The following is a 27,058-nucleotide window of genomic DNA, read 5'->3' as shown; positions in this document are numbered from 1 at the left end:
ACATTTTTAGGCTCCTAGAATCTGCTGAACTCAGTGATACTATTGGAACAGGCCAAGTCTGAACCCCTCTGGACCATAGGCTAAAGTGAGGGTCTTTACTGTGAAAGAAGGAAGTGACACTAATGCAGAAGGGACAGAATTTCTGATCCCATGATTGCTGGCTTTCATGATCCAGTACAACTTCTCATGGTATAAGTGCGACCTACAGAGTCTTGGGTTAAATTTTCACCACTGCTTTCTCAGCTCTCTCTCTTGCCCCAATAAAGTAAGCAGGGAAAGCTCTGTGTCAGATTGATGCCAAAGAAACTACCATCCTGAGGGCCTGGAGCAAAACTATCAGCTTGTCCCAGTCTTGCCTGTCCACCCACACCCATTAGTCAGTGGATTGAGGTTGAGTCTTTGGAACAGTATTCTGGTCTTTCCTTTATGAAATGGTTATGTTTCCCAGCCTTGAATCAAGAAGAACTATCCTCATCGTGCAATGAGTGGGGGTAACCCAGGAATAAGTAGTATCCTTTATTATCCTTATGCCCAGTCCCCTTTTCTCTGGGTGTCAAATACCCATTTTGTTTGCTCCAGAGTCCTAGAACTAAACTCTGGAGCTATAGATGGAAGGAGGTTCATCACAATGGGATTGATGAAACCACCATCTCCAGGAGAAAGGAGATTGTGAGAAAAGGATTTCCCCTGAGTCCCAGCCTAGCAACATCACACAGACTTGCTTCTTCTTGTGCCTCTCTGACTATAGGGAAAGGTTATGTGGATACTGTACATAGGTTATTACAAAAATACATTTGCTCTCTTTGAAGAAGGATGCACAAATGCAAGGGCCAGCCTGGGTGAGACCCAGACTCTGCCTACATTGGCCTGGGCCAGTCTTCATGAATGATGGCTGCTGATGAGTCCCCGGAGTTGCTTGGCCACAGTATCAATCAGTTTCTGCTTGTCTCGCTCATTTTTCCGAAATTGTGCAAACATGTTGTTCTTGCGGCTAGTGTCCTTCATCCTAAATGGAGAATGAGAGAACAAATGTTGGAGGTGGCATTGGTAGGAAGAGAAGCACAGGGTGTTGGATGGGACAGCAAATCTAACCACTGTCTATAACCAAGAGACTCCAGAATATTTCCATTGGCAGGCGCGTGCTTACCTGCTCTTTGAGAAGTTGTTCTGCAGCTACCCACAGCCCTCCCAGCTCTGTGGAAAATATACAAGAGCCAGATCCACCGATGTCCTGGCTGTTCTCACCCATTCTATTTCCCCTAGGGTTCTGGGACATGCAAGAGTGCTGAGGACCACCAGGTTCCTACAGATAAGGACCCTAGTACCTACTCATAACTAATTCCTGCTGCAACTTGGAACTGACTGTTTTTTTTTAAAGGTGGAACAGAAAATGCTCTAACCAAGCAATGTCCTGACGACTGAGATCTGAGAGCCACTGCAGCATTGCTCTATCTCAATCCCTCCCTTCCCCAACAAAGGGCTGTGCTGACTGTCATTTGCCTCAGAAACAGGACCCAAAAGCAGTGAGATTGCAAAGGAACTGGTGGTGAGGAAAGCAGTACATCAAAAGGTGGGAATATCCTCTATTTGCTAAATCAGGAGTCCAGGTAAGTGAAGACACTGAGCTTTTAGTAGCAATATCTTTCCTCAGATCCTTGGATTTTAGAAGAACTTTCTAGATCTGGATCAGAGATGGTCTCCTCCCAGAGTACACATGATGGGCAATCTTGGCCAATCAGGTTTCATGGGAAGCCTGGAGAAAAAAAAATCAAGGCCAGGCTGAGGTTGTCACTGGAATCCCCAAACCTGACCAAGCCACTGTGCCAGTGGCCAGAGGGCCTGCAACTGCTGACATTGGTCAGAAATTGTTAATTCTGGCCCACTCTTTGTGGACTGAACCTCTAGCCCACAACTTGTCTTAGTGTTAAAAGAACTAAGAGTACTACCAAACCACTTTATCCTGGGCAGGACTAGGCCATGCTTCATCATCATCTTCCAAGTGCCAGCTCTGTTCTCACAGGGAGACATGGAAGGGGAAACTGGAAAAATCCTAATACTGGGTAGTCAACTTCTGGATCTACTTCTCTGAGCCTTTGTTTCAATGCTGGCCATTTTTCTCTACAGGAGCAGATAAAAGTGGCTCAAAAGGCAAAAAGGTGCCACAAAGGGAGATTTATACTGATGAAGTGTGAAGATGGTAGTGAGCACCAGAGCAAATGGTGAATGCCCCAAACAGAACTTCTTGACCAAACGTTCTGTGTCAACAGGCTGGGGTTACTCAGGAAAGATATAACCACCCTCAGACAGAGCTCTCTTCTTGGAAAGGAAGAGGGAAAGGTGAAAAGGATCCTTGAAGGTAGGAAGTACCTGCTTCTAGTCCCTTATACATTTACCGCACAATTCTATTAATGGAATAGATCCCATGTAGGGTTATATGTCTCAGACAAGGATTCCTTTTCCTTTTATGGATATACAAAATGAAAACAACTCATTATAAGGAAGAAGAAAAAAACCAATCTGCTTTGTAACATTTATCGGACATTTCATTTAAAATCTCATGTGATCAATAATATTGTGCCTCAAAGTGGCAGAAGTAAGCAGCAAGGACTGGCTCTTAGCTCCCTTAGGGAAGATCCTTTAAAAAGGGGGAAGGAAGGGAAAAAAAGAAGGGCACTCTCTGACTTTGAAGGTGGGTTGATTCGAGGCTTGGAGGTTTGAGTCTGAGGCTTGGAATTGCTCTTAAAAAATACTTTTTCTTTAGAAAAATGTTTTACAGCTTTTGGATCTCTTCATCCAATCGGACTGGTCAACCTACCTTGCTGACTATGGTCAGCCCAACTGCAAGTACAGAGAGTAGGGCACTTACCTTGCATGCGGCTAACCTGATCTATTACGACACCCCATATGGTCCCCAAGCCATGCCCAGAGAGATCCCTGAGCACAGAGCCAGAATTAATTCCTGAGCACCCTCTAATGTGGTTCCCAAACAAAGCAACAACAACAAAAAGTCAAATTCCCAAAGGGTTGATGGTGACAATCTGTTTGCTGTATGTAGGAATACTTTAACTCCTTCTCCATTGTTCCCCATCAACATATATCTCCCACCTCAATTCTGTAAGCACAGGATCACAAACTATTTTGGCTGTGACGATCAATGACTACAGAGGAACAGTTATTTTCCTCAAAGTTTTCAGCAGATCTTGGTGCTCTCCTGCCTTCCCCTGCTCTAACCAAGCACCCAAGAAGCATCCATATGAGAGGAGAAGGTTTACACTCTTGTGGTAGAACTGGCTGTGAGGAAAGTAGGAAGGAAGGAAGGGATCAAGTCAAGGGACTGATTCCTATGAGGCTGGGAGAGAAGGGTCTGAGTGATCTGGATGGCCTTTGGCCTTACTGGACTAAAAAAAAAAAAGTGTTACAACCCAGTCAACTGCTAGGGTGCTAAGCATACAGTTTTGTTACTAGATAGGTCTCTAGAATCTAGAGATAGGTCTTAGAAAGGTGGAGTGTTTTAGCCTATTGATGATCTGCCAGAGTGAATGAGTCAGGGAATTAGGAATTATGTTTGGAAACCAGGAATCCTCAGAAACAAAGGAATAAAGGACTGTTGGGAGGTAACATGCTAAACTGGAAGCAGGGTCCATCTGAATACATACAAGTGTGGCCATCTAAGCTCTACTCAAAGGCCTGGGTATTTCCCATCTCAGCTGAGTGCTGAGGCCTTATCTCTAATAAAGTCTTCCAAAGACAAAGAGATAGTATAATGGGTAGGGTGCTTACATTGCATGCAATTGACCAAGATTCAAGCTCAGGCACCCTGAGCCTGCCAGGAGTGATCTCTGAGCACAGAACCAGAAGTAATCCTTGAGCACTGCTGGGCATGGCCCCAAAACAAAAACTAATTTCCCATGGGTGATGTGTGTTTAAGATGGTAAGGCCTGTGCTTACCACCCATGGTAAGGGGACATGAGGAGCTCAAAAGAGGGATGAATTTCAGTCCAGGCACCAGCAAGATTGAGTGTACCTCGGTGAAGAACTTTTACCTGACATAGTGGGGGGAATCCCCAAATACCATCCCAGCCCCATGGGAATTGGTAAGCTAATGGTCATCCTAGAACTGAGGAAAGAGGAGGCAGCCAGTCAGCTGTCATCAGGTTGTTTTAGTAGCTTGGTATGTCAGGGTGGGGAACAACTCATAGGGTACAGATTTCAGTGTTGTCATTAGTGTCAAAGAGGGAACCAGAAGGACTTGCCTCAGGGTGATGAAAAGGCCCAAGTGAATAGTATACTTACTCTCTAGATATCCTAGGAAGGAAGGTCATTGGAAGAGAAGAACCATGGGAAACAAAGTTAAAATGTAAACATTAGTCTCTGTTTTAGACTGGAGAAAGCTGCACTTGGTTTCTTGGTTTCTGTACTTGGCTCTTGGTTTCTTATCCCAAACACTTACCTCTTCTCCTTGTTCTTGCCCACTTTCCAATATTTCCCTTTCCCTCCCACTGCTATAATGATATATACTCTAGTCTCTCCTTCTTAAGATTTCACTGTGATTCAGATTGATTCTAGGAATTAAGAAGTACTAGACTAGCCACATTCATAGATTCGTTACATGGATGAGATGTAGGGGACTCTTCTAAGAAAGTACTATGAAGCTGAACATTAATTTATTTGATGAAAAGACTCCCTTTCTCGTGGGTCTCCAGTCTACTATCTTTCTACTAGGTTAACAAGGGTGAGAGCCAGGTTGGCAAGGTATAGCAGATCCCAATACTTAGATAGCAAGCTATTTGCCTGTGAGATGTTCTAAAACTGGCAACCACAGTGGTTACACATGTCCTTTAGAGATGCTACAGCAGTGGAAGTAACCACTGCCAGTAACTGACAGCCAAAGCAAGAGTCAGACACCTTCTTCAACAAGTTTCTTGGGACAGCACAATGAAGCTCAACCTCATGATAGCAGAGTGTGGAGAGGAGGAATGCTGCAAAAAGATGGTTTGAATCATTCTAGGGCCTTCTTTGAAAGGAAGCAGAGAAAAGAACCTGTTCTGTAGAAACTATATTCTAGGCAGATTGGCCACTTCAAAGTCTTCACCAGGATAAAATGGGCTCTCAACTAAGCCACCTTCCCTTTTTCCTTTTATCACCTCTAGTTAATGCCAGGTTGTCCCACTGAGATCCAAGATAATGTCAGGGTCCAATTCTGACTCTTATTTGGCCTGGCTTGTTGGAGTGAGAAATTATAGGGCTGTAAGAGGGAGCTGACCTGCCAAATAAAATGGGAACTGTTGTACTTCCATGGCAATTTCAAGAATGGGATTCCTATTGTCTTTTTGAGGTATTGCCACAGAGAAAATTATCCTCTATCCTCTATACTAATCACACCTCCCCCTCCCCCAATTCTCCACTTTCCAACACAGATCTGAACTGGGTACTTACTTCTCAAGCAGGGTCAGAGCTGTCATTGGGTTTACCCGAAGGTACTTGCAGTTGGGCTGACCATAGTCAGCAAGGTAGGTTGACCAGTCCCATTGGATGAAGAGATCCAAAAGCTGTAAAATATTCAAACAAGACAAACAGAAATGAGAAACCCCAATCAACCTTCACTAACTTTGGAAGGTAAAATGAAAATATTGCAAGAGGAGAAAGGCCAAAGACTATAATACAGTTAATAAAATAAATGACTAATCATTTGGAGATAGTCCCCTGTAACAAATTCTGTAATGTTGCTAAGACCACATGTCAGCAGTTAGATCATGAAGCAGGCTAATACTGGAATGAATGAACAATTCCATCATAAAATAGTCATCATTAATTAACACACATTTATCAAATGACTTTCATGCACTCAAAAACCCATATCTCAAAGGTAGGAATAAAATGGTGTCATAGGAGAAATTATACAAACTCTGAGATGAAAGATATGGATGGGTTCCTGTACCAGTTTCATGACTTGTTATATATATATAGATTTTGCTGAAGTTACTAAGTTGACTCAGACACACACACACATATTCCTATGTGCAAACAGGTCTCAGAAAACATAGGAATGTAAAGCTAAGATATATAAAGATCACAAAGTAATTCCCTGAGACAATCATGTGTGGCCACTGGCTGAGCAGATGGAAAACAGCAAGTTAGGTTTTAAAAGCAGGTTTAGACCAGGACTGAGGCTGCAGAGCCTGGAACTCGGATTATAAATGTTAAAGAGGGAGACAAAGAACTAGAAGAAAATGAGCATCCTGGAGATTTTGATTTTGAGAAAGTAAATAAATATTTTTCAAGGCTTTACTTCCTAGGCAGCTTTAGCTTTTAGTTTTTTTCAAGGTAACTAGTAAAACTAAGGAAAGATAATCAGTGCATTTCAAAGGTGAGCATGGTGAAAGAGAAGCTGTTAACTCTCCTGTGTGACTAGAAGTTGCACAGAATAAACTAACACCACTGCATAGAAAAAGAGTCCTATAAAGCAGTTAATGATGTGTCTGTCTGTCTATCTATCTATCTATCAATCTATCTATCTATCAATCTATCTATCAATCAATCTATCTATCTATCTATCTATCTATCTATCTATCTATCTATCTATCTATCTATCATCTATCTATCTATCTATCTATCCATCCATCCTTTTGATTCAAGCTATTTCCCTATTTCTCCCTCTTAAGAAAGTAGCTGCAGTAAATGGCTTTCTCTAGGCTGAACAAAGGCAGAGAGGTCTAAAGTAAAGTCCAATGTCTAAATTCACCACATCTTTCCTCATCCCCTGTGTTGACCCTGCAGCTGGGCAAACAGGCAGTGTGGGGTTGGCTTTGCCTATCCAACTTTCTTCTTTCCCCCATTCTCTTAGAAGAGCTGTTATAAAGTTTCTCAGGAAAGCTGGGAATTGGCAGAAGCCCCATCCTAAAACTGAGAAAAGTCCCTACAACCTCAGCCAAGAAAGGAATGTTTAATATGAGCAGTGGGAGGAGAGAGCCAGCCACATTGGTTGATCAGGGCCAGCAGGGCCCCAAAGGACTCTCTCAGTCCTCTTTTAGGTTGTTCTATTTTAGTTGGCAAGCGGAAGGACTTCTACCACTTCCTTCACTGCTCCAAGGCCTCACAGAGCTCTCCTTTAGCAGAGCATTCTTTTTGTCCTACTCGCACTGTGGTAATTCTGTCTTATGGTTCGAAGAGCAGGCAAGATAGTTCCTCCTTTTGTGCTCCTGGAAAAGAAATGACTCTCATAGTGTCCCTGGTCATAATATTCTTCCAGAACTGTTTCCAAGCTCATTCAGGTTACCCCTGAAGCCCAGGAAAACAAAATAAAACAAAGACTATGCATTTTATTTTTATTTTATACATTTTTATTTAAACTTTATTACATACATGGTTGTGTTTGGGTTTCAGTCATGTAAAGAACACCACCCATCACCAGTGCAACATTCCCATCACCAATGTCCCAAATCTCCCTCCTCCCCACTCAACCCCTGCCTGTACTCTAGACAGGTTTTCTATTTTCCTTGTACATTCTCATTATTAGGATAGTTCAAAATGTAGTTATTTCTCTAACTAAACTCATCCCTGTTTGTGGTGAGCTTCATGAGGTGAGCTGTAACTTCCAGCTCTTTTGTCTTTTGTGTCTGAAAGTTATATGAATGGCTAAAGAAATTGTGGTACATATACACAATGGAATATTATGCAGCTGTCAGGATAGATGAAGTCATGAAATTTTCCTATGCATGGATGTACATGGAGTCTATTATGCTGAGTGAAATAAGTCAGAGAGAGAGAGAGTGAGAGAGAGAGAGAAAGATGCAGAATGGTCTCACTCATCTATGGGTTTTAAGAAATATGAGTCTTTTTTTAATTTACTTTTTTCTGATTTATTTGGGTCATACCTGGCAATGTGAAGGGTTTACTCTTGGCTCTGCACTCAGGGATCACTCCTCGTGGACTTGGGAGACAAAATGGGATGACGAGGGATTGAGCCCAGGTCAGCAACAGGCAAGCTATACTATCACTTGGGTCTCAAAATGAACATTTGTTCCTTACAAAACAAATATGTTTAAATACTTTAGGGGCAAGTCTTACTGCTTGTGCACTAGGGAGGAAATAAAAGAAAAGTGAATAACAAGTTTAATTATTGTTCAAATGTGAACATATACATGTATTTAATACAACTATCTTTTTCTAATAATGGATTCCCAGTTACTGAGATGGAACTAAAGGAATCTACTTTCTGATTTATTGCAAAGAATGCCAAGTCTTCCTTGGTAAATCACTGATGGAGTATAGAGGGCAGTTCATGACTTAGCTCTAAGGCTTTCTATTTTTATCTTATTGTCAAAGCCCTACAATACTCTATCAGCACTGAGTCCAAGAGCTCTGGGATGACAAGTTACCTAATTTATTGCATTCCAGGTATGGAAATGACATAGCTTTATAAAATCAACCATTATGAGCTTGAAGAACACACCCTACAATGAAGCTGCTTTTACAATCCTATAGTGAATGCCTGGCCTCCAGGCCATCTAAGACCCACGAAATCTTGTGAGTCTGGTCTTGGTCTATGACAAGACAGACACTTTAGGCTTCTCAGCAGCTGCCTGAGGCCTGCCTGTATTGCACTGCCTCCAAATAATGTTATAAATAGACAAAAAGCCATGGCAGGACTAAGTTTCCCTACCCCTCTGTTAACAGGAGACCTATACCTCAATCTACAGTCTCTTTTGAGATGGAAGAACAGCGACTGGAGTCTGAGTTCTCGATTAACTGCCTGAGGGCACAGTTCTTAGAATTCCAAAGAATATCCTTAGAATAAGAGGCCCATAAAATCAGACAGCACTCTGAAATGCAGGTTATAGTTTCAAAGGTCAATCCAAGTCCTCCCAACCTGGCTTTCCACATTCGATTGCTTTGTAATATCTCATTAAGCTCACTTGCAAGGATCAGAACATTCAGTATTATTTAATGACCATAACCACTTTGTTTTTCAATTTTTGATTTGGAAATAATTTCTACCTTATCAGAAAACTGCGAGAGGCAGCACTGTATAAAGAACACCATATACCCTCTGTTCTCATCCATCTGTTGTCAACATTCTAGCTCATGAATCATCATTTGTATTCTCTGTCTTTATTTATGCAATATTTCTTTACTGGGTGTAAAATGAGAGTAAAATGCGAATCAGGGGTCCCTTTCTATGGGAAACTTCAGGGTCCTGAAAAATTAGGAATACTTGCTATGTGATCATAATATAGTTTTTAACTACAATAAATTTATGGTTTCTAATGACAGTAAATGTTGATATCCTAATTTTATAAACTGACATAATAACTTCCTGAATCACTTTTCTGTTTAATTTTTAGTTTATTTTAGCAAACAAAAATAAATCAAGAAGTGCTCAGTTGATGGCTAGAGGAGTTTACTGTATGGCTTCCTCACGTTCCCACTCTGTTAAGAGTTTAGGATGAGCCCGGAGAGATAGCACAGTGGTGTTTGCCTTGCAAGCAGCTGATCCAGGACCAAAGGTGGTTGGCTCGAATCCTGGTGTCCCATATGGTCCCCCGTGCCTGCCAGGAGCTATTTCTGAGCAGACAGCCAGGATTAACTCCTGAGCATCGGCCGGGTGTGACCCAAATCCCAAAACCCAAAAAAAAAAAAAAAAAAAAAGAGTTTAGGATGAGATATTACATTTAATTGTCTCTTTAATTTCCTTCAATCAGAATTATTTTCATACCTTTATTATTATTATTGTTGTTATTATTTTGTCCACCAACAATGCTCAGGGGTTACTTCTGGCTTTTCACTCAGGAATTACTCTTGGGGATTGTATGGGGTGTCAGGGATCAAACCCATGTAGGCTGCATGTGAGGCAAGTGCCATATCCGCTGTGCTACTTACTTCAGACCTAGTGCTATTATTTTTCATTTTTGAATTCGAGTGAAGTCTGATTCCTTGGCTATCTGGTAATATGTTTTTCTTCTACCGTCAGTAAGTAATTGAAAGGATAATTTAAAACTATGCAAGAACACTGCTCCTAATTCAAATTGCCCTCAGATATAATATCCATTGAGGATTGAGTCTGACTCAGTCATTACGATGATTAAAACTGGTGACAGTCCTACATTTTCTATTCCTCCCTATCCATTAGTTGTCACTCAGCATTCTACCAAAAGCAGGACCTTTGCTTTTCTTCTATTAATCTATTTATTACTCAGAAGGACTCATAGTCTCCCTTTTTAAATATATTTAGTTGCTTTGATGTTCATGTCACTCCAGATCTGGCAAGTGGGCGCTGCTTTAAGCTGGAGATTGTGTACTTGTGACATACTCTTAGATCTTTTTTGGATTTTCTTCATTTTTGGCATGATAAGCTGTTGTGTTGCAGGCTCATCTTGCATCTAATGTTTCTCTGAAGAGCCCACTCTGTAATCAGTCACTTCTCTCAGGACTCCTGATTTCTTTCACTAGTAATGTTATTAGAGATATAGATTTGGGTGCAACTATGTTGAGCAGGCAATAGGTCCTGAGCCTTAAGGGAATGAATTCAAACATCCAACAACCAAATGCTTTGAGTGCTATGTGTGCTACTGGTGTCTTTGCTCATTACTGATGGGTAACCTAGGGGCTTTAAAACCTTTAAGCAGATACAATTTAAAAATATATAAGAAATATATGCACTTAAATTGCATATATATCTTTGTACACATATGCACATAAACCTACATTTGCATGCACTTTATACAAGCATGTACTCATGTATCTTAGAATCATGAGTTTACATCACACTGCTGATTTTAAGAGTGTCACCATAGAATTCTTGAACTGCCATTTCTTATGTGTATTTTCTTCCACAGTTTTAGTCATACAGTGTTCCGACATCCATCCTTTCATCAGTACAAATTTTCTGCCACCAATGTCACCAGTTTCCCTCTGGCCCTTCCTGTGACCCTATTCCCCCTTCTATGGCAGACATTCTCTCTCTCTTACTTTCTCTCTTCCTTTTTCACTTTAGGTACTGTTATTTTCAATATTATTAATGAAGGGTATCATGCATATCACTTAACCTCCTTTCAGCAGCCAAATGATGGCCATTAGGATTAGTCCATGGTAGGACAAATAAGAAGGGAATGCAGTTGGGGCAGAGAAAGATTACTATGACAATGATAGTTGAAAATTTCTATCTATAAATATTTCTTAAGAGTTTCACAAAATTCTATTTAAATTTTTTTGGGTGGGGCCACACTCAGCTGTGCTCAGGGGTTACTCCTGGTTCTGCATTCAGAAATTACTCTTGGCAGGCTTGGGAAATCATAAGAAATGCCAGGGATCAAACTTGGGTTGGCCGCATGCAAGGCAAATGCCCTACTCATTGTGCTACCACTCTGGCTCCTCTATTTGAATTTTCAAAAGTTCAAGTCAATTAACCCTTTCTACTTTTTACACATAGAGTTTAAAACATGAATAAAACTGGTTTGCTTTTTTCATATTTTCTTAATAAAGAAGCAAATCCATTGATTTCATCAAACATTTTAAAGAGCATCTCATATGGATAAGGAAAAGATTTTGGGGGGATTTTTTTGGGGATATCTCCCCTAACTTTTATAATAGTACCATGATTTCCCAAGTTATTTATAAGAGTCACTTCAAGCATCAAATGCTCAAACACCAATTCTACCACCAATTTGACTTCCCCTTTATCAGCGTCTCCAATTTCCCATCCACCAGCACAGCCTGCTTTCATGCAGGTACAAACAAATTCACTTCGTATTCTTTGTTACAACAAAAGGCAAGTGGAATCTCAAAACTTAGATCAACGATGGTCCATTTAAAATGATTGTTATATCTCTCCAGAGTGTTACTAAAGTCAGCAGCTAAGGATTTACTAAGCACTAAGGTTGGTGCCTTCTGTGTTACTGTTGAGGTTCATTGAGCTTGGTAGATTGGTAGATTTCTTGTACTTTTCTCATCAGATTTCCTGTGATACTAATGGGCTAACACTACGTAAAATATAGAGGTGATTGTATTACCACATGGTCCAGAATTTATAGATCTGAAACAAATTTGGTGACTTGAATTTGGTAAGGTTAAGTTGTGGAGTTGGGCCGTTTCTGTTGGAGGGTGTATTGGGTTGCTTTAGTTCATACATAAAGGGAAACTGTCCCTTTTTCTGTTACCTGGGAACTATCCATAGCCATTATTATCTCTTAGAGCTTGGTGAGAAAACCAGGTCGTTTTTCTGCTGGCCATGGGCAGGGTTCTCTGGTGGCAGACTGTGTGTTGGGGGGCTTAATCCAATCTTCTTCCAAAAAAGATCCCAGAATTGTCAACCCTGTAGTCTGCTCTCACTTGACTGGGAATTGAATGACAGTGAAATCTGTGGCTTCCCTTTATAAAGGAGAATGTCTAAAGTCATTTATTTTGGGGTAGTAGCAGTGATGATGCTACTGGCATCTACTGGGCAGAGACCAGAGGAGATACTATTAAACACCCTTCAGTGCAGAGGATGCTTTTTACAATAAATTATATATTCTTAGTGTTAACAATGTAAAGAAACCACGGATTAAGATAATACATTTTCTTTGGCAACAACAAACAAAAAACTATAGAAAAGACAGATATTACTCAATTGGTAGAGCACATGCCTAGAATGTGTGAGGATCTGAGTTTCATCCCTGGAACCTCATGTTAGGTGTGACTCCTTTATTAACCTCAATCATTTGGTAAAGAAAGTAACTGGCAGATTTCTCCATTGCAACATCATTACCTTTGTAATTAATACATTTCTAGGGAGGGGGAAAATACTTTGAATATGCAAATATCCTTATTTCCCTTAATATTTTAGCATCTATTAGTGGATCTTGCCTGCAGCAATATTACCATGGTATTGGATTGTTTTTCATTTTCATCTCATTCCCCTCTGAAGTTGTTAATCAGAATTATTTTGTAAGAAAAGTGCTTTCCCTTCTCCTCCTTTATTTGCCCAATTACTTTTATCAGCACAACCTCTGGGTTATTTATTTTATGAGTTATAATTCAATATAACCATTATTTGTTTAGTTGTTAAACTGTTCCAGCCTTGTTCATTGGGGGTTCCTTCAGATTGGCTCTCCTGTATATTTATTTCCAATGTTCCTATCCTTTTTGATTATTTCCTTATTTTCTGGTACAAGATCATTTTGTACCTTTTAAGCTCATCTTGTACCTTTCATGCATCAGCCTTGGTATCGGTTGCTTCTCTAAGACGCTCTGCTTCCTTTCACTGGAGAATAATTTTCAGAAATCAAGATCTGGGAGCTGAGAATGCCCTTCTTACTGGAAAGTCAGTGCTAGGACCTCCCCATAGACAGAATAGAGAGAAAATGAAGAGCCAAGTAAAGAAGGCCCTGCTTCTTCCCATTACTAAATGGGCATATGTTTTCAATCGATTTACATCAAGCTTACTCATCAATGAGAAGGATTATTTCTTTTTTTTTTTTTTGATAATTTTTTTTTATTTTAATTATGACAACAAAGATGCAAAGAAAGAGGACAGGGTAAAGTTACAGTGGAAGCCCAATCACCCATAAACAGAATTCTCGGTAGTCCCATCGATGATATCCCAGCCTTGAACTTTCAGCCAAAGAACATTAAAACAAAACTGAACCCATGTACAATACAATTACTTTGTCCCTCAAATCCCCAGTTGTAGTACATACTATTTCTTAGCAGCACACAATATAATCTAAAGACATTAGACTTATGTAACTCCTTAAACATTGAGGGAAAAGTACATTTCTCTAGTTCCATGCACATGCTTACTAGTTTAAGTTAGCCTCAAAAGTTTTAGTGGGTTGTTTTTCTTAAGGATTGGAGTCAAGGGGACATAGTATTAAAGTGGCATTTGTTTGCATAGGCCCACCAAAACATAAGGAATATGGAAAGGCAAATTATGGTCTAAATACAAGGAGACCCTACCCCTGAAGTTTCCTGGCACAGGACTGACTCTAGGCTCCAGGCACACTAGTTTGTCCAATTCAAGTCATCCTCTGTAGTGGCAATACACCTCCATTCCTCACTTAGTCTCTGTTGTTGTTGGTATCTTGCTTCTATATTAAAGATCCTGGAGTCTGCGTATCCCATATTGTAGTCAGGATGGTGCTGAGCATCCTCTCATTTCACCTCACACTTATGGGGCAATAGAGAGAACCATGTCCTGTAGAGCAGGTCATTGTTGTTGTCAAGTCTTCTCAGTGTAAACGGAAGTCTCTTTTTAGGAGGTCGATGTCAGTCCCTTGGTAGAGTCTTTCCTGGTAGAGGACTGCTTCCAGCTGTTGCTATAAAAGACTTTGGATGTTTCGTAGATAGCTTGCCTGGTTCCGGCGTGAATGGAGGATGCCCATTCGAGAAGGATTATTTCTATACATGATTGCCTTCCTATCAAATGCCTATGACAGGAACCTTATCTCACAGGTATGTTGGGGGCTTCACAGAACTGAGATGGTATTGACCCCTCACTACTCCACAGCATGAACCAACAATGGGCGAGGTAGCTAGCAGTCAGTAAAGAGAAGTTAAATGTTACGTGTATGGAGGGGACACTGGTGTAGGGAAGCGAACACATTTGTGAAAGAACTTGTGCTAAAACACTGCATGCCTGAAACAGTTATTTCTGGATGAGTAACTGTAATTCATGGTGACTAAATAAAAAAATTATTTTTGAAGATGTCAAATGAAGTTATAATAGGTGAAAAAAATTTTTTAAAGATGTCAAATGAAGTTATAATAGGTAAGCTGACATTTGTAAGAGAAATACATTGAGAAATATTTGTAATTTTTTTTCATGACAGATGTTTTAAGTGGCTCAAACTTGGAGCTCCCCTGAACAGCATTGGAAAGGAGGAAGCAGCTAACAGGAGGGTGAGCAGTCAGGGCAGTGAATGGGAGCTCAGGCCTACATAGTTCATTTCCAGGTTCCGGGAAAGATCCCTAGGACTTCTGAGAAGAGCTCAGCAAATATGTGTTCCAAAGTGACATCTGGGTAAACTTCCAGTGCCCAGCCTGGCTGGGGGGTAAGGAGAGACTAACCTAAGAGAAAGTTTCCTCTTTTCAAAATGTCAGCAAAGGTTCAATGGAGAGCCAAGGACTGTAGGAGCCGAGGAGGGTGCACACAGATACAAATGGCTGACATCAGCCACTTCTCTTGCCTTGGGGGTGATTTTCTTTACCTGTTTTCTCTTGAACAGATAAACCAAGTCCTATAGAGAAAAGTGCTCTCAAAGCAGGCATGTTCTCAAAGAGAACTTGAAGCCTGAAAACTTGAATTTGCACTTTATATGCACTTTGTATACATTATATACTTTATATATATATACGCAATATACTTTATATATTGCAGAGCAATGCTTTATGTTAAAGAGCAGCGATTACAAGAAACAGCTTCAAATAACATTTAAAGTGTCCTCTGAGATGCTTCCATATGATCCAAGTGACAAATTCTAGAGTGTACCTCTTCAGAACATGGAGCCTCAATAAAGTGCAGAATACTTTCTCTGGGGACCAGTAACTTACAGAACACTAAGCCAAGAAAATTTCTATTGTTCATTCCCTGATTTATTTGATAGACGGTTACTAATGACATCATAATAAAGCACTTTCATAAACACCCATGCGCATGTGCCTTTTCAAAGGCAATTGGGCTCAGCAAAAAGAACCTCAGGCCACAGGTCTCCTGAATGATGGTGTGACTAAGCTAAGCCATCAAATGTACTTTCTGCACCAGTTATGGATTCACAAGGTTCCTATCAATAGTTAAGAGTAAATCAAGAGAATAGTGAAAAATCCACTTGCAAGGACAGAACTGACTGATGACCTATTTGTGTTTATTGCCCATGATCTCTCCCAACTCCTAGTCCCTGGTACTGGGCCAATCTCATTCAAAGAAGAGCATTTTTGCCTGCTTCCCATATGTCCTCAGAAACACTTCCTGACACTGAAATCTGGATAAACACAAAAGAGAAGGCAGAAATGACTTCAACAAACATCAGCTGAGGACCAACACTGTAAGAAGGCCTCATCTAGGTACTGTGCATGAAAGGATAAGTAAGAAACCTCTAACCTTGAGGCACTCATGTCTGGTAAGTAACAGATACAGAGTGATGTGAGCATTCTAAGAGGTGTTTTAATACATGTGAAGAAAGTTCAAAGTAAGGGCATGTAAGTCTGAGTCAGGTAGGTGGGGACTGCCTTAGGAGCTAGCAGGGCAAAGGAAGCAAGTGATAAATGACCTCAGAGGCGAAACTAGGGAGGATGAAGCAGTGGCCTGGAGGCTTCTCTACTTGATCTGCTTTCTTCAAGACTATGGGATTGAAAATTAAAGGCCTCATCTTGTTTTTGCAAAAAAAGTTTTATTGGAACACAGGCATGCTCATTGATTAATACATTGAATTATTGTTTATGAGCCATAACCTCTGAGTTAAGTGACTGAGGCAGAGAACACATGGCTTGAAAAGCTTAATACTACTTATCTTGTCCTTTGTGGAAAAAATATTTGCCTCTGGATCCAAACCCAGGAAAATCTGCAATCATTAGACATTAGATGTTTAATATGTACTAAGAAAGAAGAAAACGAAGTAGCCTCAAGAGTAGCCCTCCTATTAGTAATAAAGCACCCATAACTTCTTTATTTTAACACCTGGCATCAGAGTTCTTTTAGGCAGGGAAACCTGTTTGGAGAAGTTCCTTGCTCTGTGAGATCCCTAAAGCAACAAGATATTCATAAGAGAAGAGATTTATTATTCTAGGTTCTTGAGATATAAGAAACTAATCTAAAGACAGAAGACACAAAGAGTACATGTAGAACTTAGAAGAAAATTCTTAGAGTTACTATGGTCCCAAACAACATGGGGAACTGGAAAGTCAGATAAAAAACTTTTTTCCAAAACTGATTGCTATAGCATATCAAAGAAATCTCCCCTGACAACCTATTCCCTTAATTCTAATGTTTAGATAACTGGATCAACTGCACTCAAGTATTTGAATGATTCTGCATATTTGTGTGCAACTCAAAGGGACTGAATTTCATACCTAGAAAGTAGAAAAGGGAACTTTCAAGGCAAGAACATGGAAAAAGTCAGGAATTCACAAAAATGTGAAGAAGTCTTTGAATTGCCCATTGGCTGAGTGCTGGAATGAAGAGGTCCAAGTTTCTGTGTATCTCTGTAAGGTCAAAGGAATCCATTTTGGATTATACTTGAGTTTTGCAATGATGGTCACTTAACAGGCTGGCTTCTGGGACTCCCAGAAAAATCTGACCTTCTCTTTCATTTTCCTAGTTGTGTAAGGGCAAGAAAAGGGGAGAGTCATATCTGTATAGTTCTCTGCTTTCCATCTAGCTCAGCTGCCAGATGGATGGGGGCTTCATTAGCTCTTTATCGGAGACCCACTGTACATTAGCAGCTTCCCCTGGAAGGGAACGTCACTCAGAAATATTTATTTGCCTCATAAATGTGGGTTTATAGGTCTGCTATCTAAACTTTTCACCTCAGAGACTACCTTGGTAAGGAGATAAAGGACCAAGGAGGCTCAGGGCTCTTCCACTGTCATCAGCCAGTACCCAAGGGGAGGCTCCCAAATAAAAATTCCAACCCCAAACATTCTTCTTTGTCAGAGACCCTTCTGTAAGGTCATTCCTCACAGAGGACAGCAACTCTCCTGCTGTCGGGGCAGAAGGAAAACCTCTCACTGCACTGGGTGATAATAACCAGACTGGACAGAAGCTGTTCAGAGGTTGGTGGGGAGAGATGACAGAGCTGTCCCTTACAGAGGTGGGGAAAGTAGGCAGGTGCAGAGAGCTGCTGCTAGAGATATGGCAGGAGAAGAGGCGGCAGCCCTGGGCATGTGCCCAGCTGTTTTTAGTATACTGTCCTATGCTAAAACATTGCTAAGTGCAATAGGGGTGATGTTGTTGGGTTTTTAATCGAAACTACCTCCCCTTCTTTGGTCCAAATGAATAAATGGTTTAAAAATACCTCTGCCAAGAGAGCATGGATTAAAGATAAAGCATTAACAATGTAAGTAAAAGCAAACAACAAGAAAACGGCAGTGTGCCTGCTTGCTCATAATGCAACCTGTTTATCATCCGCATCAAGTAAAAACAGTGATGAGCAACCAGATTTGAGGAGGAGGTTCTCCAAGTCTGAAATAATCAGAGTATTTCAAATATGATTTGTATCCACTATTTTGAGTTAATGACCTTTACTTAGCCTAAGTGCATGTTACAGCTTGAAATATTAATGAGAGTAATATGTGTGTACACTCATGTGGGCAGACACACTAGCAGACGTTCGCAGGTAATGACAATGACTGTCTCTTACTTTGCAGGAACGAGAAGGGCGTGTTTTGAATGATCCTTAATGTAGAAATTCAGGGTCTTATTAAAATAAGTTAATAAACTTTATATATACATATATACAATACACGATACATATATATCTATGTCTATCTCTATATATAGGAGAGGTGAGCCTTCAAGATTATCTTGCCAACATGTGGTAAATTATAAAATATCAAGGAGGAGGAAGATTGGTCAGCAATTGGGACACATGTTTTGTGTAGCAGGAACTCGAGTTTGAACCCCTACACCAGATGCCTTTCCAGCACTGACACATGGATTTGCTCAAACTGGAGGAAAAACACTCAGAAATTCATTTGGGTTTCTTTTTATAACTGAAGCATTAGTTGTAGGAGATTACTTATTTCACAAAAAGTCCAGGAACTTTGATTTTTATAAGAAAATTATACCATGACATGAAAAAAATAATAAAGCAGAGGATAGTTTTAAACCATAGCTAGGCATAGAATGAGCAAAAATCTAATTATCCTAGGAAATACGCTTAAGTGTTGACCAGAAGTTCCTAAATTTATTTGGCCTCTTCTCACTTTCTAAAAAAGTTCTTTTTCATACCTAGTGCTTCTTTGAAAAGTTACCTTCTTTAAACACACAAACAGAAAATTATACTCACCGGTTACACTGGGCTAATACTGGGGCTATTAGCACCCTGTTGAATCATTTCAGTGCCCTGAGAGGGTATGGGAATGGGATGGGCAAACAAAGATCTTCCACTCTGGGAAAACTATGGAAAGGTTCAGAAAAGTTCAACACTAGACAGGCCCCTTGTCACGACTTGTAAAGTAGTTAAATCTTCATAACAAATCTAGTATGTTTTGGATTTGAAGGGCAAGAGATGGATGAATTCCATGGCCAAATGGAATTGAGAGGTATGAATGGTGAATGGTGGGGTTCTCAGTCACTAAAGCAATCCTTTCTGTCGGTCCATCCCTCCCTATCCCACCACCAACTCCACATTCCAAAAGGACTTTTCCTCAGTAAGTTACTGAGTAAATGCTAGTCCCTAGGAAGGTCAATGTCTTGGCCCAGTGGGGTTGGTGATTATTGCTATTTCCCCTTTTTGCATTTCTTCCTCTAAGTTCTATTCTCCTAATTCTGTTGTATAAATCTTTCAGTGAGCCACTTTGGAAATAGATGGAATTGAACATTGTGACAGAAAATGCTAAGGAGCAGGCACCTGCCCTAAGATTCCAATGAAGGGCTGATGATGAGCACATGTAAGCACTGTCCATCAGAGAAAAGGGCAGGGGACTGCACATTTTCCAGCCCCACATTTTCCAGCTCCACATTTTCATCCAGCACCCAGTCAGTCAGCCTTCAAATTCTTCAGTCCTTCTTAGTGGGAGAAATCGCTGCTAGTGCCCAAGCCCAAAAGTTTTAGAATTCAAGACTTTTGAAATGGAGAATTTAACTGAGAAGAGTACAGAGAAAACTTCAAGCAAAGACACTCACTGAACCCAAGGAATAGTTGAGGCATACTCAGGGGAAGAAAACACTGAGTATTTTTTTTTATTTGCTGGGTTTTGTTGTTTTAGAACATTAACTATACTACACTAATCCATACATCTGTTTCATCATATTCTCTGAAAAATCAATAGTCTAAGAGGTAGGAACCATCACTTTTGTTTGTTTTGGGGTCACACCTGGTGGTGCTCAGGGACTATTTTTGGTTCTGTGATGTGGGGAATAAGTGGTGCCAGGGATTTGAAACTGGATCACAGCCAAAGTTGCTGCATGCAAGGCAAGTGCCTTACCTTCCATACTGTCTTCAATGACCTGGTTTTTTTTTCACCATTTTACAGATGAAGAAGTAAAGGCACTCAAAGTTTAAAAGAATGAACCAAGTGACAGTGTTGGGACTTAGACCTAGGACAGTCTGACTCCTAAGGCTTGGCTTTTCACTTTGCTCCCTTTGGACTCTCTCTCAAAGGCCTACTGGTGTGTAACTCAAAGGAGCTGAGAAATAGCAGTAGAAAGAATGGAAAGAGCAAAGAAGTCTGAGCTAAGTTAGGTAATGAACAGATATAGACTGCCAGTTAAAAATCAAAGAAATGACAATGATAACATTTCATCAGCTATTTAAGAGGATAAACTTGGTAGTAGCAAAAAGATAGGCTCCCAAAAATGTTTCAGGTAGGAAGATCAAAGGTAATGAGGTTCCAGACTAGGATGAAAGGAAAGGGTTTTCACTGTCTGGGGCCCAACTGAAGAATATGAAGTCTGAGTGGTTGTTGATGGGTGACATTGAAGATGAACATATCACAGTGTTCAAAAGCAGACAAAGGACACAAATAAAGGAATCAGGTTTGGGCTCCCAGGAATGGTTCTGATGAATCCCTGTCTCTGAGTTTTCACACATGCCTTTTGCTTAAACTAGGGAGACCAGGGATTGGGATAACTTGATTTTCTCTTCACCTCACTGTGAACTGTATAGGCAGAGGGTAAAGCTGATCAGGGGACAGCAACAAGTTTCAATGTGACAAGTCAGTAAAAGATATCACCCCTCCTTTTCCAACCACCACTTCCCCACAGATTGGCCTTCTCTTTCTCATTCAGCATTTGCTTCTAAAACTATTCACGTGTCAGAAATTGCCACAATATTTTCTTCTGAGGAAATGAGAACCTTACATAGACCATTTTGTAACCCTGTGTGGCATTTTAAAACTCTGGGCCAAAATACTAGTTCAGTTTGCTAGTATGTATACTTTTAAAAAAGTTCTTAAATAAGCAAGTAAAAATACCTTCAGTTGGCTTGCTTCCTTAAAGAAAGTTTGATATATTCTTTTGGTTTTTAAAGGAGTTTCAGACTTCCAAAATAGAAGACAGAAGTATTGTAGCCTTGGAACTGGCACTACAACTAGAGTCTACTACTAACTCAGACTCTTCAAAAAATTCACTTTCTAGTATATGATATAGTGGGCAGGGTGATTGTCTTGCATATAACAAACATATGATTCATCCCTGGCATCCCATATAGTCCTCAGGAGTAATCTTTGAGTGCAAAGACAAGAGTAAACCCTGAGCACTGCTAGACATGGTTCCAAAACAAAACAAAAAATCTCTTTCCTTAAGACGGGAAGCCACCTGATACCTCTTCTAACTCTAAGACTCTAAATAGTGAGGATTCCATTTTAGAAAGAACAGCATTGATAAAGGGAGAACAGTTCTCAGTAGCAGTTATGAGGCTGCTGAAAAGGAAGAAGACTCAGAGAAGGCACCTTTTTTTTTTTTTTTTTTTTTTTTTTACAGAGAAGGAACAAGAGCGGGAGAAATAGTCACAATCATAAGTAAAGCAGTTATGAATTAGGCAGTGGTCACAAGGCAAGCCCTTAAATTCTAGCGAACCTTTTCTTTTCTTCTATACTGCAATTTAATCAAGATGATGAAAAATTAACATCTGTGAGAAAAAAATATAAGGGCATATACTCAGCAAGACAAAGAAGAAAATGGAATATTTTTCAAGTTAAAAATTTTAAACATGGGGCCGGAGAGATGGATTGGAGGAAAGGCGTTTGCCTTGCATGCACAAGGACGATGGTTCGAATCCCGGCATCCCATATGGTCCCCAGAGCCTGCCAGGAGCGATTTCTGAGTATAGAGCCAGGAGTAACCCCTGAGTGGTGCCAGGTGTGACCCAAAAACCAAAAAAAAATTATTTTAAACATAGGGGTGAGAGAGATAGCATGGAGGTAAGGTGTTTGCCTTACATGCAAAAGGACGATGGTTCAAATCCCAACATCCCATATGGTCCCCCAAGCCTGCCAGGGGCGATTTCTGAGTGTAGAGCCAGGACTAACCCCTGAGCACTGCTGGGTGTGACCCAAAAACCAAAAGAAAAAAAATTTTTAAACATAAAAAATAATATGGGGCTGGAGAGACACTTGCTTTGCATGATACTTACCATGGTTCAATCCCTAACATCCTATATGGTCCTCAGAAAACCTGAAATAATTCCTGAGTGCAGAGCCAGGAATAAGTCCCTGAGCCTTGCTGAATGTGGCCCTAACTCCCTCCTCTAACCTCAAGTAATAAAAGACCTTCATCCCACTTACTCTTCAAGTCCATATTCTCCTCTGAATAAGTATCTCACTTGCTTGTCTCTATTTCTGTTTCTTTTTATTCTTTTTTTCTTTTTTCTTTTTTTTTGGGCCACACCCAGTGACACTCAGGATTTACACCTGGCTATGTGTTCAGAAATTGCTCCTGGTTTGGGGGACCATATGGGATGCTGGAGGATCAAACTGTGGTCTGTCCTGGGTCAACTACATGCAAGGCAAACACCCTCCCACTGCGCCATCGCTTCAGCAACTTGCCTCTGCTTTTTTGCTTGCCTATTTCCACTCTGGAGAAGCATATGTTCTTTCTGGAACACACACTTCTTCCTCTCTTGAACTCTCCCCTCACAAATTTCTAGATGATTTCTAGATCATTCCTAGAGAACAAATATTAACAGTATGTGTGATTTATTTCAGACCCTTCCCTTTCATAATAAATCATTATATAAATAAAGGTGAGGGCATTCATTCCTCCATTTGTTTTGCCTTCTAGGAGATTCAAGGTTTTGCTATACAGCCCCTAAGTATCTTTCTGCTTTTAATAAATGGTATATGGCAGTGTTTTGTTTTAGTTTACATGGGTTTGACAATATTATACAACGTTCTGCAACTTGCTTTTTTCTTTTCTTTTTATTGCTTTAGGTAAACAATATGGTTAAATTATTGTTCATTGTTGAGTGTTAGTCATACAATGTACCCCACCCTTGACCAGTGAATCCTTCCCGTCAATGATGTCTCCTGTTTCCCACCCATTCCACCCCATCTTTGCCTATTGCTTCTCTTTCTCTCTCACTTTTTCTCTTGCACAAACACTGGTTTGTGCTGTTGTTTATGGAGGGATGTTTTGCCTGTTAGTTTCTCCCTTTCAGTGCCAAGTTCTTGTCCAGATCGGTCAGTTCTACCCATCATTGTCCTAGTAGACCCTCCTCTACTCTAGCTACCCTCACCACTCTTTGTGGCAAGCCTTCTACCCTGGGCTGGACCTCCTAATTTTTGTCTCTAGACTATTACCGTACTATCTCTTATTTATCTTATATCCCACAATGAGTGAGATTATTCTATGTCTATCCCTTTCCCTCTGGCTTATTTCAATTTTCATATCCATTCATGTAGAGGCAAATTTCATGGCTTCATTTTTTCCTAATGGTTGCATAGCATTCCATTGTGTAGATGGATGAGTTTTTTTATTTGCTTTTTTCATTCAATGTTATATTTTCAATGTTATATTTTCAAGGTCTACCTGTGTTGATTCATATAAGCTTAGTTCACGGATTTGAACTGCTAAGTACTACTCTCTGAATTCTTAATCTACCAAGAATGCATTTTTCAATTAATTCAGTAATAGGAATTGCATGATCATATTTCTAGTGTATTCTTATAACCTGGGATTAGGTAATCAGCATGCTAGATGAGATTGGTGGGTGACAACGTTTGGTTGGTGACCTCTTTGCTTCCACACAAATCTGAAATGATGTACAATGATAGCACTTGGGCCAGCTGAATTACCTCACTGAATCTGATAACACAAGTAAGAGGCACAGAAAAACTCAGCTGACTAGTCCACACTGAGACTAGTGAACAAGATAATTGAAAGACAAACTATTTATTCTTGGGAGAGAATACGTGGACGGTTAAAGCAAGAAGCACTACAGAACTAAGGTTATAAAGTCTACTCTGACCAGAATTAGATAAAGTATTTTTTTCCTTCCCCTTTACAGGAGTCCTCAAACTTTTTAAACAGGGGGCCAGTTCACTGTCCTTCAGACTGCTGGAGGGCCAGATTATAGTAAAAACAAAAATTATGAACAAATTTCTATGCACACTGCATATGTCTTATTTAGAAGTGAAGAAACAAAATGGGAATAAATACAATATGTGGCCCGCGGGCCATAGTTTGAGGACCATTCCTCCAAGAGTTTGGAAAATGAAGATTCCCATTTGTCTTTTAAAATTTATTGAAGTTTAGAAAACATGGTTTCAATAGCATTAAAGTTTGTGCTTTTGGTCTGTAAAATGCCAAAGACCCTTCACCAACACAAATGATTTCTTATCTGAATAGTAATGTCAAGAAGTTACATGACAATTTCTTTAGGGTAGGGGTCATACCCGGCAGTGCTCAGGAGTTACTCCTAGCTCTGCACTCAGAAATCACTCCTGGCAGGCAAAGGGGACCATATGGGATGCCGGAAATTCAACCACAATCCATCCCAAATTGGCGGTGTGTGCAAAGCAAACGCCCTACCGCTGTGCTATCTCTCTGGCCCCAGGAACAGGTCCTTTAGAAAATACTTTAAATATTACTGTGAAAGACTTGTAAGTCACATTGGTCACAATAAAAATTATTAAAAATTAAAACATTAAAAAAAGAGAAAGTTTCCACAGGGTACATGAGGGTGTCTGAGATGGTCAAGAAAGACAAGTTCTACTGCCAGAATTTTCATCCTCTGTTTTCTTGAATTTGAATAGAGTGTCTCCAAAGTTTCTCAAGGAAATGCCTACCTGTAATGTTTCTAGATGGGAAAGAAAAATTAGAGAAGCTTAAGAATTTGTTCTTATTCTCAAAAATTCCTGGGGTGGATTTTTTTTAAATTTTATTTTGAATATACAAATTAAATCTTCTAGTTCTTGTATGATTAGAGCATTAAGGTCTTAGCTGACAGCATAAGAGCCTTTACCCAACACTAGGTTTTTATGATTATTATCTAGGGTTATCATATTGTTTTTGTGAAATTTCAAATAAAATAGTTTTCTGACTCTTCCTCAGACAGGCAAATTTGCTTAAATTCTGCTTTAATTCATTACATAAAGGTATAAAATATAATTAGATGAAATCACTTGATAATTTCACATGATTATTACAGTTAATGACACTATCATCACAGGGTGTCATTATTACTCAGAATTTTTTGTAAAAGCAACCAAACATTACCTTTTGTGAACTTTAAAGCAGCACTAGTTGCCTGTCTTTTGCTTCAATGTAATATAGACTGGAGTCTGTAATATAGACTACCATTCAGACTACAACTCCCTTTCCTTGACCCAAGAGTATCTTCTTCATAGTCCTATGAGTCCGGGTCAGATGGATATCCTCCAGGCCAGCATTTATCCATTTAGTTTGTTTTTTCCAGGGAGCAAAGTTCCTTCCAGGACTTTAACAAGGGCCAGGTTAATCTAAGCAGTCCTGTTTGAAGGAAACTACCCACAATTTAAACACAAACTGATTGCATTTATTGGTGGAAAAAACAATCTATCTTTTTTTAATATCTGAGATTCCCCACCCCCCACCACACACACACACACACACACACACACACACACACACACACACACACACACACACACACACACAAGAAAGGCACCTAAAAGTAGCTACCATAGATCACAGGGCAAATCGTCAGTCTTATTTCAGCCAGTGCCTTGGGCTAGTACTGACCATGTGGAGATAACCCAAATCCCAAACTAAAAGGTGTCATTTTGAGCTGCTAACTTTCCTCTACTTTTCATGGATTTCAAAAAAAATTTTTTCTTTAAAATACTGAGCTGGGAACAGAGGGCAGAAAAGGGGGTTATTTAGTCAGTAGAGAATAACACTAAGGCAAATTCAAGTCACTCTGCTGAGGGCTATAGTCTTGGATTTTCACTGTTTTTGCCTTTATGTTTCCTGATACTAAGCTCTATTAAAAAGAAAAAACAAGGGGCCGGATAGATAGCATGAAGGTAGAGCATTTGTCTTGCATGCAGAAGGACAATGGTTCGAATCCCGGCATCCCATGTGGTCCCCCGAGCCTGCCAGGAGTGATTTCTGAGCGTAGAGCCAGGAGTAACCCACCCCTGAGCGATACCGGGTGTGACCCAAAAACCAAAACCAAAACCAAAATCAAAAACAAACAAAAAAAACAACAAAAAAAGGGAAAACAAAATGGCTCATTTTGGTAAAGTGTTCAACAGGATACTTGGCACATGGCAAATGCTCAGAAAATAGTGATGGTAATGATAATGAGGGAGTTGATGATGGCAATGTGAAAACTCACAATGAAGCCGACCATCACTGTCTTTATAACGCCTCAAAGGCCATCTCTTGATTTGTTCTGTCCCCATGCACCTTTTCTAAAGAGACTCCTTAGGAAGCTAGTGTCAACCTGATCTAGGTACAGTATCAGCATCTATATTTTAACTCCTATCTAGCTCTTGTCCTTCCTCCCCTGGAAAGCAAATGCTCCTTAAAGGCAGGATCTATCTTTTCCCCTTGTTTTACCTACTCGACTCTACTTAACCTAGTCCTGGTCTGGCATGCAATAGATAGAAATACTCAGAATAGTCTACACGAGGTTTTTATTTCTTGGTCACAGAGTCAATCAAGTATAGTATAAAGGGAATTTCAAAACTGAAAGCTGGGTCTCTGGGTTGCCAAATCCTATTGGACTTCCAATGCTTACTTCTAAAATGGCTTTCCGTGGGTTGAAGGAGATACTCCTCAAATCACTTAAAAATTCTTGATCTTGACTGGAGATTAAATACTTGATATACAATTAATTCACCAAATAATTATTCCTGTTCTAGATATCACCAAAGTACTAATTAGACTCTCATGTCCCCAAGTGTGCCTCTGAAGAGCAGCAAAGCATGGCTCAGAGGC

The 27,058-nt window shown here is 40.1% G+C and overlaps 1 protein-coding gene across 1 annotated transcript in view; it reads right to left on the bottom strand.

The window, feature by feature from the left end:
• Window positions 1-515: 515 nt before the first annotated feature.
• Window positions 516-27,058, bottom strand: part of EXOC6B (exocyst complex component 6B) — a 604,019-nt gene continuing 577,476 nt past the window's right edge. The window contains exons 21-22 of the mRNA XM_049785045.1: window positions 5,437-5,549; window positions 516-1,006 (exon numbers count right to left, since the gene is read on the bottom strand). Coding sequence (XP_049641002.1) covers window positions 880-1,006; window positions 5,437-5,549 — 240 coding nt within the window. The 3' untranslated portion in view covers window positions 516-879. The remainder of the gene's footprint in view (window positions 1,007-5,436; window positions 5,550-27,058) is intronic.

Source organism: Suncus etruscus, chromosome 12 (assembly GCF_024139225.1).
Source record: "Suncus etruscus isolate mSunEtr1 chromosome 12, mSunEtr1.pri.cur, whole genome shotgun sequence".
In the NCBI taxonomy this organism is placed as follows: domain Eukaryota; kingdom Metazoa; phylum Chordata; class Mammalia; order Eulipotyphla; family Soricidae; genus Suncus; species Suncus etruscus.
This window is presented reverse-complemented; position numbering and strand designations above follow the sequence as displayed.